Below are 16287 nucleotides of genomic sequence, written 5' to 3'. Positions count from 1 at the left end.
GGCCTCCTGGGAGAAGATGGCCTTCTCCACCCCAGGGGGGCTATACCACTACCGGGTTCTTCCTTTCGGGCTCCACGGGGCAACAGCGAGCTTTCAACAACTCATAGACCGTGTCCAGCGGGTGATAACACGGCTGCTTACTTGAATGACATTATTGTGCACAGTGACAGTTGGGAGTCCCATCTCTGTAGGTTACAGCCAGTGCACTAAGGGATCCTGGTCTGACCGCAAACCCCCACAAGTCCAAGCTGGGTTACACCAAGGTGGAGTACCTGATCGGGTACTCCACCAGGTTGAGTATCAAATCGGGCGGGGAAATGTGAAGCCCCAAGAGAAAAAACCTCTGCGATAATAGGGAATGGCCGGTCCCCCGAACCAGGAGCCATGTCTACCCCGGGGAGCGGTAATAGATGGGAGGTACGTGCTGTGACATTGGCTCCCTCTGCTGGAAGTATACGAACTGAGCACCCCGACACGGATGGTAATTAGAGGAAAGTGCCAACCAGCCATGGAGGCCACATAAAAGGAGCACTGTGGCACACCACGGGAGAGGACCGGGAGAGACCGACACAGAGCCAAAGCTGAGAAGAAGGACCAAGCCAAACCTTTGTGATTATCTTTTATGTTTATTTTATGGCCTACTAAAGTTGTGTTTGCTGACTTAAACCTCCCGGTCTCTGTATTAATCTCTGCATGCTCAACCTAACACCCCACGGTTTACCACACCTTCCAGGTAATTCTTTCCAAAGTCAGGTTGTAGGTTTGTAGTTTTGATTTTGAGTGAAGGTTATGTTGTGGAGGGTGATATTCTTTATATGTCCTTGCCAAAAAAATCTAAGTTTATCTAACTCTAAATCTATCTTTTTTTTAAGAACATGCTGAAAAATGCAGGAGCACCAATAAATTGTCCAGTACACTTATTGTATGCTGTTTGAATGTACATTCCCTTATGTCTATGCTTCTAAGGTGACTAAGAGGCTTTACTAATTCTTGTGACGAAGTGTATCAGTGAACTGTATTCTGTGATTAGTTACAAAACCATAGAAATGCAATTGTGTATTGCTGCTTTCTGTAAGATATCCAACTGTCACCTTTGTTAACCATGAGAGCATTTTGCAGTGAAAATGGGTTAAGGCATACTATTTAGGCTCGGAAGGACGTGGTCCATTGTTTACCTTGTCATCAATGACATGGTGCCCATTGTTACTTGGCAACGACCACAAGGGCATTTCAAATCAGCTATCAGTCAAGGTGAGCTCATGAATATAAGCTCCCAGCACACTCAGCCTGTTCTTTCAGGCTCCATGATAGTTAGAGATGATAAAAGGTACAATTTCTTAAATTATTCTAAATATTATGGGTGATTTTTTTTGGTCATTCAAATGTTAGGGAGGGAGGGGGCAGGTAGGAGAGAGGATAGGAAGGATTGAGTGAGAGAGCAGGAGGGGAGGTCGGTTTGAGGGAGAGCGCAGGATGGGTAGGAAGATGGTAACCTCTGGTTAAGCTTCCAATTCTAGTTGTTTCTTCTCTCCCTCCCTTATCCTCTTGACTCTTTCCATGTTTCTCACATCCTCTTATCTCCTCTATTGCGCTTCCCTTTAAAATCTCCTCTCAGACCCTCCCCATCTGCTCTCTTGCTCTCACTGACTGCAATCTCTTCATCTCTCTCTCTATCCTTTCCCTTGCTCAAACTGTCTGTCCTCCATTCTCTCATTAACTCCTTATTTCCTCTTCTCTCTCTCAAATTCAATATGCTTTAATGGCATGAATAACAAGGTCAATGTTGCCAAAGCAAAGTGATACACACAATTCTGGGGAAAAAAGTGACAACAATAAAACAGTAGCTATAATACAAAAAAATATATATCAAATAAAACAAATACATATCTTACACAAAATATATATTATATATATGTTAACATTCATAATATAATTCCTGAAACAATAAATGATTGGTGGAATTCATATTGTTTATATAGCTACTATTGTTATAATACATAATAAATAGTACATTTTATGTCTCCTCCCTTAACTTGTGGCAAGCTGTGAGAAATTGTGCATCCATGGGTTGTGTTTTTTATTACCAATTTTAACACATTTATTTTCATTGTACATTGATTTAATAACCTTGTAGGTTCTTCCTCCAATTCCACTTTGGATGAGTTTGAGAGAGTCCTTTACGCCAGATGGAATCGAAAGGATTTTTGAAGTCAATAAAGCAGGCAAATATAAGGGTGTGGAGAGTGTAGATGTGATCAAAGGTTCTTTGTTTTGGTAGGAAGACAATTTGACAAGGACTTAAAACACTGTTTTTGTTTTAAGGAAGGTCTGTATCCTCCTATTAATTATGCTATAGAAAACCATCCCTAGATTGCTGGTCACTCACAACCCCCTGTTAATTATTGTGATCGAATTTGTCTCTACTTTTGAATATGGGTGTTATTATGCCTTTATTTCATATTTCTGGAAAGTATCCTACATTCAGCACTAGGTTGGAGCGTATGGCTTCCTGCAGCTTAGGGCTGCTTTTATTTAGCATATCATTGCAGATACTGTCTGTTTCAGCTCAGTTATAGTGATTGGTATATCCAATGGATTTTGTTGGTCTGTAATTGTTGTTTCTAAATTTTGTCATTTATAAACTAATTTGTCTCAGTTAATTTCTGGTGTTCTGGATTTTCATACACTTTTTCTAAGTAGTTTTTCCAGGTGTTGCCATTTTGCATGGGACTGTTCTTCTTGTTATGTGAGGCATTACGTTTTCCCCATAGTTCCCAAAATGAGTTTTGGTTTATTGCCTCTTCAATTTCTTCAAGCTTTTTATATTATTTTTGGGCCAGGTGATATATTACATTTGTCCATCAAGAGGGGTATCCCAGAAAGCTGGATTAGTGACAGAACTTGTGCAAACTCAGACTTTCTGGCTCCAGAAAGAGAGCTTGAAAGAGCCTGAATGCTCTGAAGCAAACCTGCTACCTTCTAGTTTAACTTGATCTTAGCCTGTCCTGGTGAATAAAAACAGGACTTCTCTGCCAATCAGATTCTTATTTGTTACTATGGCCTGTCCCTTCTCTGAAAATCCACTTAACATCGGAGCCTGCATTGTTCACCATGCTTTACAAAGGGAACAATTTATTGGACCTTGAACACATCCTTTAGATAATTCAGAATAATATATTTTTTTAAAATTTCACTCTTACAGTGCCTTCGGAAAGTATTCAGACCCCTTGACTTTTTCCACATTTTGTTACGTTACAGCCTCATTCTAAAATTGATTTTTTTTAAATAATAATACATCTCATCCATCTACACACAATATGATGATATGATGACAAAGCAAAAACATATTCTATTTTTGCAAAACCGCAACGGAAATATAACATTTGCATAAGCATTCAAACACTATATTTAGGATTACAGCCTTGAGTCTTCTTGGGTATGACGCTACAAGCTTGGCACACCTGTATTTGGGGAGTTTCTCCCATTATTTTCTGCAGATCCTCTCAAGCTTTGTCAGGTTGGATGGGGAGTGTCGGTTCACAGCTATTTTAAGGTCTCTCCAGAGAAGTTCTATCGGGTTCAAGTCCGGGCTCTGCCGGGCCTCTCAAGGACATTCAGAAACTTCTCCCCAAGCCACTCCTGTGTTGTCTAGGCTGTGTGCTTAGGGTCCTTGTCCTGTTGGAATGTGAACCTTTGCAACGGTCTGAGGTCCTGAGCACTCTGGAGCAGGTTTTCATCAAGGATCTCTCTGTACTTTGCTCTGTTAATCTTTTTCTCGATCCTGACTAGTCTCCCAGTTACTGCCGCTGAAAAATGATGCTGCCACCACCATGCTTCACCGTGACACTTGGCATTCAGGCCAAAGAGTTCAATCTTGGTTTCATCAAACCAGATAATCTTATTTCTCATGGTCTGAGAGTCCTTTATGTGCCTTTTGTCAAACTCCAAGCAGGCTGTCATGTGCCTTTTAATGAGGAGTGGCTTCTGTCTGGCCACTCTACCATAAAAGCCTTATTGGTGGAGTGCTGCAGATGGTTGTCCTTCTGGAAGGTTCTCCCATCTCCACAGAGGAACTCTGGAGCTCTGTCAGAGTGACCATTGAGTTCTTGGTCACCTCCCTGTCCAAGGCCCTTCTTTCATTTAAGAATGAGGGAGGGAACCTTCTTAGGGACCTTCAATGCTGCATAATCTTTTTGGTACCCTTCCCCATATCTGTGCCTCGACACAATCCTGTGTCTGAGCTTTACAGACAATTCCTTTAACCCCAATGCTTGGACCAAAAATAAACAGGTGTGTGCCTTTCCAAATCATGTCCAATCAATTGAATTTACCGCAGTTGTAGAAACATCTCAAGGATGATCAATGGAAACAAAATGCACCTAAGCTCAGTTTTGAGTCTCAAAGTAAAGGGTCTGAATACTTATGTAAATAAGGCATTTATGTTTTTAAATTAGCTAAAAAATCTAAATGCCTGTTTTCGCATTGTCAATATTGGGGTATTGTGTAAAATAATTTAATCCGTTTCAGAATAAGGCTGTAACGTAACATGTGAAAAGGGGGAAGGTGTCTGAATAGTTTCCGAATGCACTGTATGTCCTGAATACATTTACATTGAAAAATGTTGTCATTTAGCAGATGCTCTTATCCAGAGCAACTTGCAGTTAGTGCATTCTTCTTACAAACTTTTTAGTGTTAGGGCAACTTCCGGTGAAACTGGAGGGCGCGCAATTCAAATACATAATCATAACAATTATGGATATTAAACATTTAGGTAGAAACAAGTGTCTTATATCAGTTGAAAGCTTAAATTATTGTTAATCTAACTGCACTGTCCGATATACAGTAGCCATTACAGCAAAATCATGCCATGCGATTGTTTGAGGACGTCGCCCAACATAAAAATATTTTTCCATCGGCACAAGTTTCATAAATTCACAAATAGCGATTAAAGATTCACTTACTTTTTGAAAATTATCCTCTGATTTGTCATCCAATGGGTCCCAGCTATAACATGTAGTGTTGTTTTGTTAGATAAAATCCTTCTTTATATCCCAAAAAGTCAGTTTAGTTGGTGTCATCTTTTTGAGTAATCAGCATGCAGAGAAAGGAATCCAAAAATCTACCGCTAAACTTTAAAACAAGTCAAAATAAATTTCTATTGACTCCTCGGATAGCCTAAAATGTAATCAAACTATAATATTTCATACGGAAAGAAGTATGTTCAATAGAAAAGCGATATTAGCAGGTGCATCTTGTCTTCATCGTGCGCCCAAAAACAAATTTCCAAGACTTTGTTCTTGTACTAAAACTGTTCTTTCTCATTAGTTTTGGAAGAAACAAGTCTGAAACCTTGAACACAGAGTGCTGACACCCTGAGGAAGCCATGGGAATTGCATGCTGGGAGATAGATTTCATTATTTCTGTCACGCCCTGGTCTAAGTATTTTGTGTTTTCTTCATTTATTTGGTCAGGCCTGGGTGTGGCATGGGTTTTTGTATGTGGTGTGTTTTTGTAATGGTTTTTTTTCACATGTATTGGGATGATAGCTTAGTGGGGTGTTCTGGGTGTATCTATGGCTGTCTGAAGTGGTTCTCAATCAGAGGCAGGTGTTTATCGTTGTCTCTGATTGGGAACCATATTTAGGCAGCCATATTCTTTGAGTGTTTCGTGGGTGATTGTCCTTATTGTCCTTTTGTCCCTGTTCTGTGTTAGTTTACACAAGTATAGGCTGTTTCGGTTTTCGTTACGTTTGTTGTTTTTGTAATTGATTCGTGTTTACTTTTGTTTATTAAACATGGATCGCAATCTACACGCCGCATTTTGGTCCGACTCTCATTCGCCTATAGAAAACCGTAACAATTTCCCTGGCTCTCACAAAAAAGCTAATTCTGGTTGGTTTTTCTTTGGATTTTCCCCAACAATATCTATTGTGTTATAGTCCCCTACATTATTTTAACATTTCCACAAACGTCAAAGTGTTTTCTTTCCAATGGTACCAATTATATGCATATCCTGGCTTCAAGGCCTGAGCAACAGGCAGTTTACTTTAGGCACGTCAGTCAGGGGGAAATTGAGAAAAAAAGGACACTAGCCCAAAACAAGTTTTAAGATAGCTAGATGGGACAACCACATATTACAGGAATAGAAAGTACATTTTTCCTCAATAAAGTAGTTGTCAGTAGAGTCAGAGCTGGGGGGGAGAAGTTCTGGTTCAGGTTTTGTGTTGTATATTGTTTGGGGGTGTGAGGTTGGTCATGGTGAGGAAGATAATTATTTAAGACACTGTTTGAAGAGGTAGAAAGCGTTATGTTTGGGGAGAATCCAACAAAATACATTACTGAGTACCACTCTTTATATTTTCAAGCATGGTGGTGGCTGCATCATCTTATGGGTATGCATGTAATCGGGAAGGACTATAAGTGTTTTAGGATAAAATAATTAACTGTATAGAGCTAAGTACAGGCAATATCCTAGAGGACAATCAGGTTCAGTCTATCACCAGACACTGGGTGATAGATTCAATTCACCATTCAGCAGGACAATAACCTAAAACACAAAGCCAAATCTAGACTGGAGTTGCTTATGAAAATGGCAGTCTAGCAATGATCAACAACCAACTTGACAGAGGTTGAAGAATTTTTAGAAGAATAATGTGCAAATATTGTACAATCCAGGTGTGCAAAGCTCTTAGCCAGAATGACTCACAGCTGTAATCGCTGCCAAATTTATTTTCACGCGTATTGACTCAGGGGTGTGAATACTTATGTCAATGAGATAAAAACATTTTTTCACTTTGTCATCATGGGGTATTTTGAGAAACAAATGTTTTTAAGCCATTTTGAATTCAGGTTGTAACACAACAAATGTGAAATAAGTCAAGGGCTATGAATACTTTCTGAAGGCAGTGTACATATCAGTGGAGGCTGCTGAGGGGAGGACAGCTCATAATAATGGCTGGAACAGTGCGAATGGAATGGCATCAAACACATAGGATGTATTTGATACCATTCCACCTATTCCACTGCAGCCATTACCACGAGCCCATCCTTCCCAATTAAGGTGCTACCAACCTCCTGTGGTACATATAGGTAGGGCTAAAGTGACTAGGCAACAGGATAGATAAGAGAGAAACAGCATTGTATGTGGTGAGTGTGAAAGTGTATGAGTGTGCGTATGTAGTGTGTGTGTATGTGTTTGTGTGTTGGGGTGTCATAAGTATGTGTGGGCAGATTTCAGTGTGTGCATAGAGTCAGTGAAGGAGAGTAAGTGCAACAAAAAGTAGATGTGTGTGTTGGGATGTCAGTGTAAGTATGTATGAGTGTGTGTGTGTGAGTCCAGTGTGAATGCATAGAGTCAGTGCAAGATAATTAGTGCAAAAAAGTGTCAATGCAGGTAGTGAGGGTAGCCATTTGATTAGATTTATAGCTGTCTTGTTTAGCAGTCATATGGCTTGGGGGCTGAAAAGTCGTAGTCAATAAATCAATAATATAATAATACTTTTAGCAAAAAAAAATATATTTTCAATTTACAATCTGTAGGAACAATGAGAATAGAAAGGATCAAATTGTATTGGTCACACACACGTGGTTAGCAAATGTTATTGTGAGTGTAGCGAAATGCTTGTGCTTCTAGTTCCGACAGTGCAGCAACATCTAACAAGTAATCTAACAAGTCCACAACAACTACCTAATAAGGCACTATCTAAGTAAAGGAATGGAATAACAATACATACATATAAATATATGGATGAGCAATGACCGAGGGGCATAGGCAAGATGCAATAGATGGTACAAAATACAATATATACATATGAGATGAGTAATGAAAGATATGTAAACATTGTTAAAGTGACTAGTGATCCATTTATTAAAGAGACCAATGATTTCAAGTCCGTATGTAGGCAGTAGCCTCACTGTGTTAGTGATGGTTGTTTAACAGTCTGATGACCTTGAAATATAAGCTATTTTTCCGTCTCTCGGTCCCAGCTTTGATGCACCTGTTCTGACATCGCCTTCTGGATGGTAGCGAGGTGAACAGGCAGTGCCTCGGGAGATTTTTGTCCTTGATTAACTTTTTGGTCTTCCTGTGACATCAGGTGCTGTAGGTGTCCTGGAGGGCAGGTAGTTTTCCCCCAGTGATGCGTTGTGCAGACAGTACCACCCTCTGGAGAGCCCTACGGTTATGGGCGGTGCAGTTGCCGTACCAGGCGGTGATGCAGCCTGACAGGAAGAGTTTGTGAGGGTTTTAGGTGACAAGCCAAAATTCTTCAGCCTCCAGAGGTTGAAGACGTGCTGTTGCGCCTTCTTCACCACACTGTCTGTGTGGGTGGACCATTTCAGTTTGTCCGTGATGTGTACGCCAAGGAACTTAAAACTTTCCACCTTCTCCACTACTGTCCCGTCGATATGGATAAGGGGGTTACCTGAAGTCCACGATCATCTCCTTTGTTTTGTTAACATTGAGTGAGAGGTTGTTTTCCTGACACCACACTCCGAGTGCCCTCACCTCCTCCCTATATGCTGTCTCGTCGTTGTTTGTAATCAAGCCAACTACTGTTGTGTCGTCTGCAAACTTGAGGATTGAGTTGGAGGCGTGCATGGCCACACAGTCATGGGTGAACAAGGAGTACAGGAGGGGGCTGAGCACGCACCATTGTGGGGCCCCAGTGTTGAGGATCAGCGAAGTGGAGATGTTGTTTCCTACCTTCACCACCTGGGGGCGGCCAGTCAGGATGTCCACGACCCAATTGCAAATGGCGGGGTTGAGACCCAGGGCCTCAAGCTTAATGATGCACTTGGAAGGTACTGTGGTGTTGAACGATGAACTGTAACCAATGAACAGAATTCTTACATAGCTATTCCTCTTGTCCAGGTGGGATAAGGCAGTGTGCAGTGTTATAGCAATTGCATCGTCTGTGGACCTATTGGGGTGGTACGCAAACTGAGGCGGCAGGGTAGCCTAGTGGTTAGAGCGTTGAACTAGTAACCGAAAGGTTGCAAGTTCGAATCCCCGAGCTGACAAGGTACAAATCTGTCGTTCTGCCCCTGAACAGGCAGTTAACCCACTGTTCCTAGGCCGTCATTGAAAATAAGAATTTGTTCTTAACTGACTTGCCTAGTAAAATAAAGGTTAAAAAAAATGGGTGGAGGTGATATGATCAGAACTTTTGTGAAACATCACAGCGAGGTTGAAAAATATATGGCAAATAGAAATCCAATATGTATGGTGTTAAGTGTCTCCCCCTTTGGAGATACTCCAGACCCAAACTGCTACAGACCTATATCTATCCTACCCTGCCTTTCTAAGGTCTTTGAAAGCCAAGTTAACAAACAGATTACCGACCATTTCGAATCCCACCGTACCTTCTCCGCTATACAATCTGGTTTCAGAGCTGGTCATGAGTGCACCTCAGCCACGCTCAAGGTCCTAAACGATATCAAAACCGCCATCGATAAAAGACAATACTGTGCAGCCATATTCATCGACCTGGCCAAGGCTGTCGACTCTGTCAATCACCACATTCTTATTGGCAGACTCAATAGCCTTGGTTTCTCAAATTATTGCCTTGCCTGGTTCACCGACTACTTCTCAGATAGAGTTCAGTGTGTCAAATCGGAGGGCCTGTTGTATACTCACCTGCCTCCAGGTCATCTAAACTACTTCTCAGATAGAGTTCAGTGTGTCAAATCGGAGGGCCTGTTGTCCGGACATCTAGCAGTCTCTATGGGGTATCTCTACTTGCACATTCATCTTCTGCACCTCTACCATTCCAGTGTTTAATTGCTATATTGTAATTACTTCGCCACCATGGCCTATTTATTGCCTTAACTCTCTTATCTTACCTCATTTGCACTCACTGTATATAGACGTTTTATTTGATTTTTTTCTACTGTATGTTTTGTTTATTCCATGTGTAACTCTGCGTTGGTGTATGTGTCAAACTGCTATTCTTTATCTTGGCCAGGTCACAGTTGCAAATGAGAACTTGTTCTCAACTAGCCTACCTGGTTTAATAAAGGTGAAATAAAAAACAAAAATAAAGAGATAGATGGGAGGGGTTGAATGGAGCTGAAGGTTGGGACTAATAACAAGATAAGTAATGTAAAACATACTGTGCCTGTAAAACGTATATAGGTTAAGAACTTTTTTGAAAGAGCACAGTTTGAAATATATGGCAAATAGATATCAAACCAGATGGACATCATAAATATTTTACCTTCATTTAACTAGGCAAGTCAGTTAAGAACAAATTCTTATTTTCAATGACGGCCTAGGAACAGTGGGTTTCAGGAGTAAGTTCTTTGTTTCTGGCAATTTTGAGCATGTAATCGAACCCACAAATACAGATACTCCAGATACTCAACTAGTCTAAAGATAGCCAGTTGTATTGCTTCTTTAATCTGGACAACAGTTTTCAGCTGTGCTAACAATTGCAAAAGGAAATATGCCTTCTATTGGCTTTTTCTTTGCAACTCTGCCTAGAAGGCCAGCATCCCGGAGTCGCCTCTTTACTATTGACGTTGAGAACATATCCTGTAGCTTAGCATCTGTCTGTCCTGTAGCTTAGCATCCACTTCATCGGACCATTACTGTATTGAGTGTGTCACTGGCACTTCCTGTTTAAGTTTTTGCTTCTAATCAGGAGGATAGAGTTATGGTCTGATTTGCCAAAGGGAGGGTGAGGGAGGGCCTTGTATAAGTTTCTATGTGGGGAGTAAAGGTGATCTAGAGTTTTGTCACCTCTAGTTGCACAGGTGTTAAAATTGAGGTAAAACGGATTTCCATTTCCCTGCATTAAAATCACCAGCCACGAGAAATAACGCCTCTGGATGTACATTTCCTTGTTTGCTTATAGCCCTATACAGCTCGTTGAGTGTGGTCTTTGTACCAGCATCAGATTGTGGTGGTAAATAGACAGCTACGAAAATATAGACGAACACTCTCCTGGTAAATGGCATGGTCTGCAGCTTATTATGAGCTATTCTAACTCAAGCGAGCAAAAACTAGAGACTTCCTTAACATTAGAGATCGTGCACCAGCTGTTGTTAACAGACACAACCTCCTCCCTTCGCCTTACCAAGTCTGCCGTCCGGATTAAATAACCAGCGAGATGTATATTATCCATGTCCTCTTTCAGCCACGACTCTGAGAAACAGAATATTCTAGTTTTCAGTTCCCGTTGAAAGGACAGCCTCGAACGGCGCTCATCCAGTTTGTTCTCTCGAGACTGCATGTTCGGCAATAGAACAAAGGGCAAAGGCAGTTGATTTGCTCGTCAACATCGTCTCGTCAAGTACCATTTCTAGACATAAGCAAAAATCAGTCTCGACGTACTGTTAATTAGGATAGTACAATACACAACGTGCAATTTTGAAATATGGTAGTGCATTAGCAGTTTCCCTTTTGTTAAGACAGTCACTCAATTAACCAATGTCAGCTAATATTTTATAGATTGCTGGGTAAGTTAGTCTAGCCAGCTTTCTAAACCTTGTAGCAGTCATGGCTGGATTATTGACCTGGCACGCAAGGCAAGTGCCCAGGGGCCCTGACCTCCATTGATTTTGTTAGTCACTCTCACTCAGATATCATATGAACATGGCATAAGTCATGGCAAAATGTGTAGAATTGCAAGAAATTAGCATTCCTATGGCTAAATGTGTAGCCAAATGTGTAGAACTTCAGGAAATTTGCTTTAAAACTGCAATATTTTCTCTCCATGCCATGGTAAAATATGTATCATTGCAGAATAATTGCTTTAAACTGCAACATTTTATCTAAGCCCCATGGAAAAAGATGTAGAATTGCAGGACTTTAAGTAAAGCTGCACATTTCTCTGTCCGCAGCCAAGAGACAGGCCACTAACATGTTTTGTCCACGAGGTGTACAACCAAATCTTGCTTAAGGTCCCAAAAATGATAGAAACTTTATTTGATTAGATTGTGATGTTAGGCGAGGGGAGGCACATTATCCTCCGATGTAGTAAGCGACTTTTCTTATAATTATTTCTTCTCTTTTTTTCTCTTCTGTCCTCTCCTCTTCTGTCCTCTCCTGCCTCCTCTTTCGTTCAGTCCATCCTAAGAAGAAGAACAGACAGACGTGCGTGAGGAAGAGTCTGATCTGTGCCTTTGCCATGGCCTTCATTATCAGCGTCATGCTCATCGCGGCCAATCAGATGCTGCGGAATGGCATGGAGTAGCCAATCACAATGTGAGCCTGGGGAGTGGGCGGAACAGTATTACAACCTCACTTCCTCTCTCTGCAGTAAAATAAAAAAGTAAGACAGAGCAGCCAGAACCCAAACACATCTGTGAAGGACAACTATATGTTCTTTTAAATAAAGTTTGTTTTGATTTATACCGTAAACAGACAAGAGGGTGCAAGGCCTGATGAACAACAAAGTAAAACGAAAAGCCATTTTTTTCAAGTCACTAGGAGGACTTGATTAACATAGATAGACTGGAAGGGATGCAAAGCAATCGTTTTATATTTTGTGGGGATTATTCCTTTCATTTCTGTATCAGAGAAGGCCAGCCGTTTAAATTAAGATTGCTTTTCTAATCTCCCCTTTAAAAGATTTTCTAATCAACAGCAATCTATTCAATGCAGCAGGTGCTTTGAGCCATTTCTGAACTTTTGGTTCTGGAGTTCATATTATTTCAAGAAGGCAATATCTGAGGATACTGATACTGTACTACTGTTTAATGTTTTAAACTGTATATAAACATGTTCATTTTTAAAAATGATTACTATCTTATATTTAGATTGTATATCTACTCAGTCACTCACCTGTGGACATTCTACACATTTATTTTTACACTGTGACAGAGGTGGTTTGCAACTTAAGGACAGACTTGTGTTGGCTCCCAGAGCAAACACCAAGGCTTTAGCTCTGCTGACTAACATAGTCTTCAGTAAAATAGTCGACCTTCTACAGGTACACCTGACATTCACTCCCTCGCAATGTTCTTACAATATAGTTGTCTGTCTATTTGTCTGTCTGTCTGTCTGTGTACACTGCGATGTGACTCTGTGGATATTCAAAGGCACTGTATGTATGTGAAGTATTTACCATATGTCGTGTCATTCTAAGTGTCCATAGTACAGTGTGCTGTGAGTGTGTGCTAGACTGTCTATGCTTGGTCAAGGTTGCTGCCTGGTGGCTATGGAGAGAACTTCACCCAAATGCTTGGAATTCGAACCACGGATAATACAGTTGTGGTCTAAAATGTCTTTGACCAGGCCCGATTAAGATTGCTTTTCATTCCAGGAGGCTTTTGGGTTTTTCCACTTTTGCCCTCGTTCACTCCCCTTCACAAATCTGATAGGACTAGATGGTTGAAAGCATATGGTGGAAACTCCAACACCTATCTGACCTGAAGGCTTGGTGGAGCTTTTTCTTTACACCTACTGTACCAATCCAGGGCCAATATTCATGAAGCATCTCAGAGTAGGAGTGGTGAACCATTACCACCTAGCGGATTCATGTCATTTAAACTGCTGGCCATAAGACTCACAAAGCGTCTGAGTAGTGCTAAGAAGATACATTTTACTCCTGCTCTTATGGGTGAAAATAAAAGCTATGCATGAAGCCTCTTTCGTCATTAGAGTCCCACCTCGTTGACAGATATTTAGGAGACCTCATGAGCTGTCCTAACCAGTTGAGGGACCAGCAGGTGCCTTGAAAAGAGAAAATGCAGCGAGTCAGTAGTTCCTGCACCACATGCAATTGCTTTGGAGTTGTTAAAGAAACGTTTTGATATTTAATTTATATACGATCAATCCATAAAAAATCTGGACCTACATGCAACAGTATCTCTTGCCAGTATCTTGGCCTATTTAACATGATATGCCTAAATACTTATGACAGGGGTATTCAACTCTATCCCTACAAGGTCTGGAGCCAACTAGTTTTCTGTTCTACCTGATAATGAATTTTACCCACTTAGTGTGCCAGGTCTACATCAGTCCCTGATTAGTGGGGAACAATGAATAAAAGCAGTGGAACTGGCTTTGAAGTCCAGAGTTGAGTTTGAGGGCACTAGGCTAACAATATATATATATTTTTTTTTTATTATTTAATTACCTACATCATGCTACTTCATGTTATCCCTTTGGAGCACAATATCACATTCTTAAAAAAAGATGCCCAAACATTGTATGCAACGTTATCGGCAAGATTCCTACTGTGCCAAAGCGATTTAGAGTTGCTAAGTGGGAGTGACGTGCTATAGAGTTCACAGCTGGAGATGCCTCATCCCGGTTAATTATTCCCCATCATTTGCAACAATGTCAATGAGCGTCATCACTATCTTTCCTTTGCGGTACCTCAAACTGTCGTGATTACCAGCTGAGTTGATTTTACTCCCGGCTCAGATTAAAGGTCGACTTTGGGCAAAAATACAGAAATAACGGCTTTAAACTGTATAACTGATCAATGCACCATCATACCAGGTCATTTAATACTTAAAAACAAAATGATGAATAAAATATTTGGCTACAGAGAAGTGACATTTCTTATCGATCTCTACAGCTTCCGTCCAATAGTGGAAGGCTTAGCTAATGAAGTAACTTCGTCAGTCGTGTCACGCATGACCAGAATGACACATCGATGAACCGCCAAAGGCCCTTATGTCACAAGTTACTGGAATACATTGGTCACTAATATCTGTTGGAAAAAAGTCTGATTATTACCACACAATTAACAAGGTCAAAGAGGTCTCTTTCAGAATGATCCATTGGTATTACCCTGCGAATCATTACCTGAAGAAACTTTAAAAAATACATTAACATTGATTGTACTTTTTGTGTTGAACATCCAGAAACAGTTTCACATTTATTTTGGCATTGTCTACATGTAAAACAATTATGGAAAGATATTCACAGATTTAAAATTGTTAATATTCTTGATGACTTTAGTTTTTTATGGGAGAATGTGCTGCTCGGCTTCCTTAACCATAATAAAGATAAAGAAAAACAATTTTACCTTATAAATCTAATTGTGCTAATTGCAAAATTTCATATTCATAAATGTAAATTCACTAATAAAAAAACACACTTCTGTGTTTTCTATAAGGAATTCGGGCAATACATTAAGACCATTATACATTCTTCTAATAAGAATGTTGTTAAAACAATCAATTTGTGTGCATCTTTTAAGGTCTTCGTATAATCTGTCATTTGTTATACCCCCTAGCATATGTTATTATTGTCTGTTTGTATACTTCTTGTATGTATACTGATTTTTCTCCAATTAAAATTAAAAAATTAACCGCCAAAGGCACACCCCATATCTGAAAGGGGCGGAGCTGGACTGTAATTTGTGCCCAAAATCGACCATTAATATTATCGTAAACCCTAATCTGATCTTGGAGTTTTTGTTGATATGTTAAAACAGGTTTTAACAAGATTCCTTTGACCTTTTTCTGAGATGCTTTGTGGATATGAGCCCTGGGGACATATGTATCAAGCAGCTCAGAGTAGTGCTGATCAAGAATCAGTTTTGTCTTTTCTATCACAATGAATAGAAAGATCTCAGATATCTCAGATATTTTAACATATTTATATGCGATTGGTCCATCAGTTTATAATAAAGCCATTATGGCACCTGACATCAGCATCTAATCGTAATGTGTATCTAGATTAGTCTAGATTAGTCATAGTTTTACTACTGAAAATGTTTCTGACATATCTTTTCCGACCTGGTAAAGGGAATGTAACGAAAGAGGTCTATTGCTTGAGGAGATTTCTATCACTGAGTTTCTACAGTGCCTTCGGAATGTTTTCAGACCCCTTGACTTTTTCTGTGAGGTTACAGTCTTATTCTAAAATGTATTAAATTGATATTTAAATGTTGTTTTACACACAATACCCCATAATGACAAAGCATAAACAGGTTTAAAAATTAAAAAAAACACTGAAATATTACATTTACATAAGTATTCAGACCCTTTACTCAGTACTTTGTTGAAGCACCTTTGGCAGCGATTACAGCCTCGAGTCTTCTTGTGTATGATGCTACAACCTTGGCACACCTGCATGAGGAGTTTGTCCCCTCTCAAGCTCTGTCAGGTTGGATGGGGAGCTCTCTGGACTTCCCAGAGATGTTCTATCGGGTTCAAGTCCGAGGTCTGGCTGGGACACTCAAGGACATTCAGAGACCTGTCCCGAAGCCACTCCTGCGTTGTCTTGGCTGTGTGCTTAGGGTCGTTGTCCTGTTGGAAGGTGAACCTTTGCCCACTGTATGTCAATCAAATGTATTGAAAAGCCCTTTTTACATCAGCAGATGTC

The 16287-nt window shown here is 40.3% G+C and overlaps 1 protein-coding gene across 1 annotated transcript in view; it reads left to right on the top strand.

Annotated features, from left to right (window-relative positions):
• The window catches only part of LOC135549341 (calcium-binding protein 8-like), a 38457-nt gene extending 26261 nt beyond the window's left edge, over positions 1–12196 (top strand). The window contains exon 5 of the mRNA XM_064979339.1: positions 12069–12196. Coding sequence (XP_064835411.1) covers positions 12069–12196 — 128 coding nt within the window. The remainder of the gene's footprint in view (positions 1–12068) is intronic.
• The last annotated feature ends 4091 nt before the right edge of the window (positions 12197–16287 follow it).

Source organism: Oncorhynchus masou, chromosome 12, assembly GCF_036934945.1.
Source record: "Oncorhynchus masou masou isolate Uvic2021 chromosome 12, UVic_Omas_1.1, whole genome shotgun sequence".
NCBI lineage: Eukaryota > Metazoa > Chordata > Actinopteri > Salmoniformes > Salmonidae > Oncorhynchus > Oncorhynchus masou.
The sequence above is the reverse complement of the archived record's forward strand: the minus strand, read 5'-3'. Positions and strand labels throughout refer to the sequence as shown.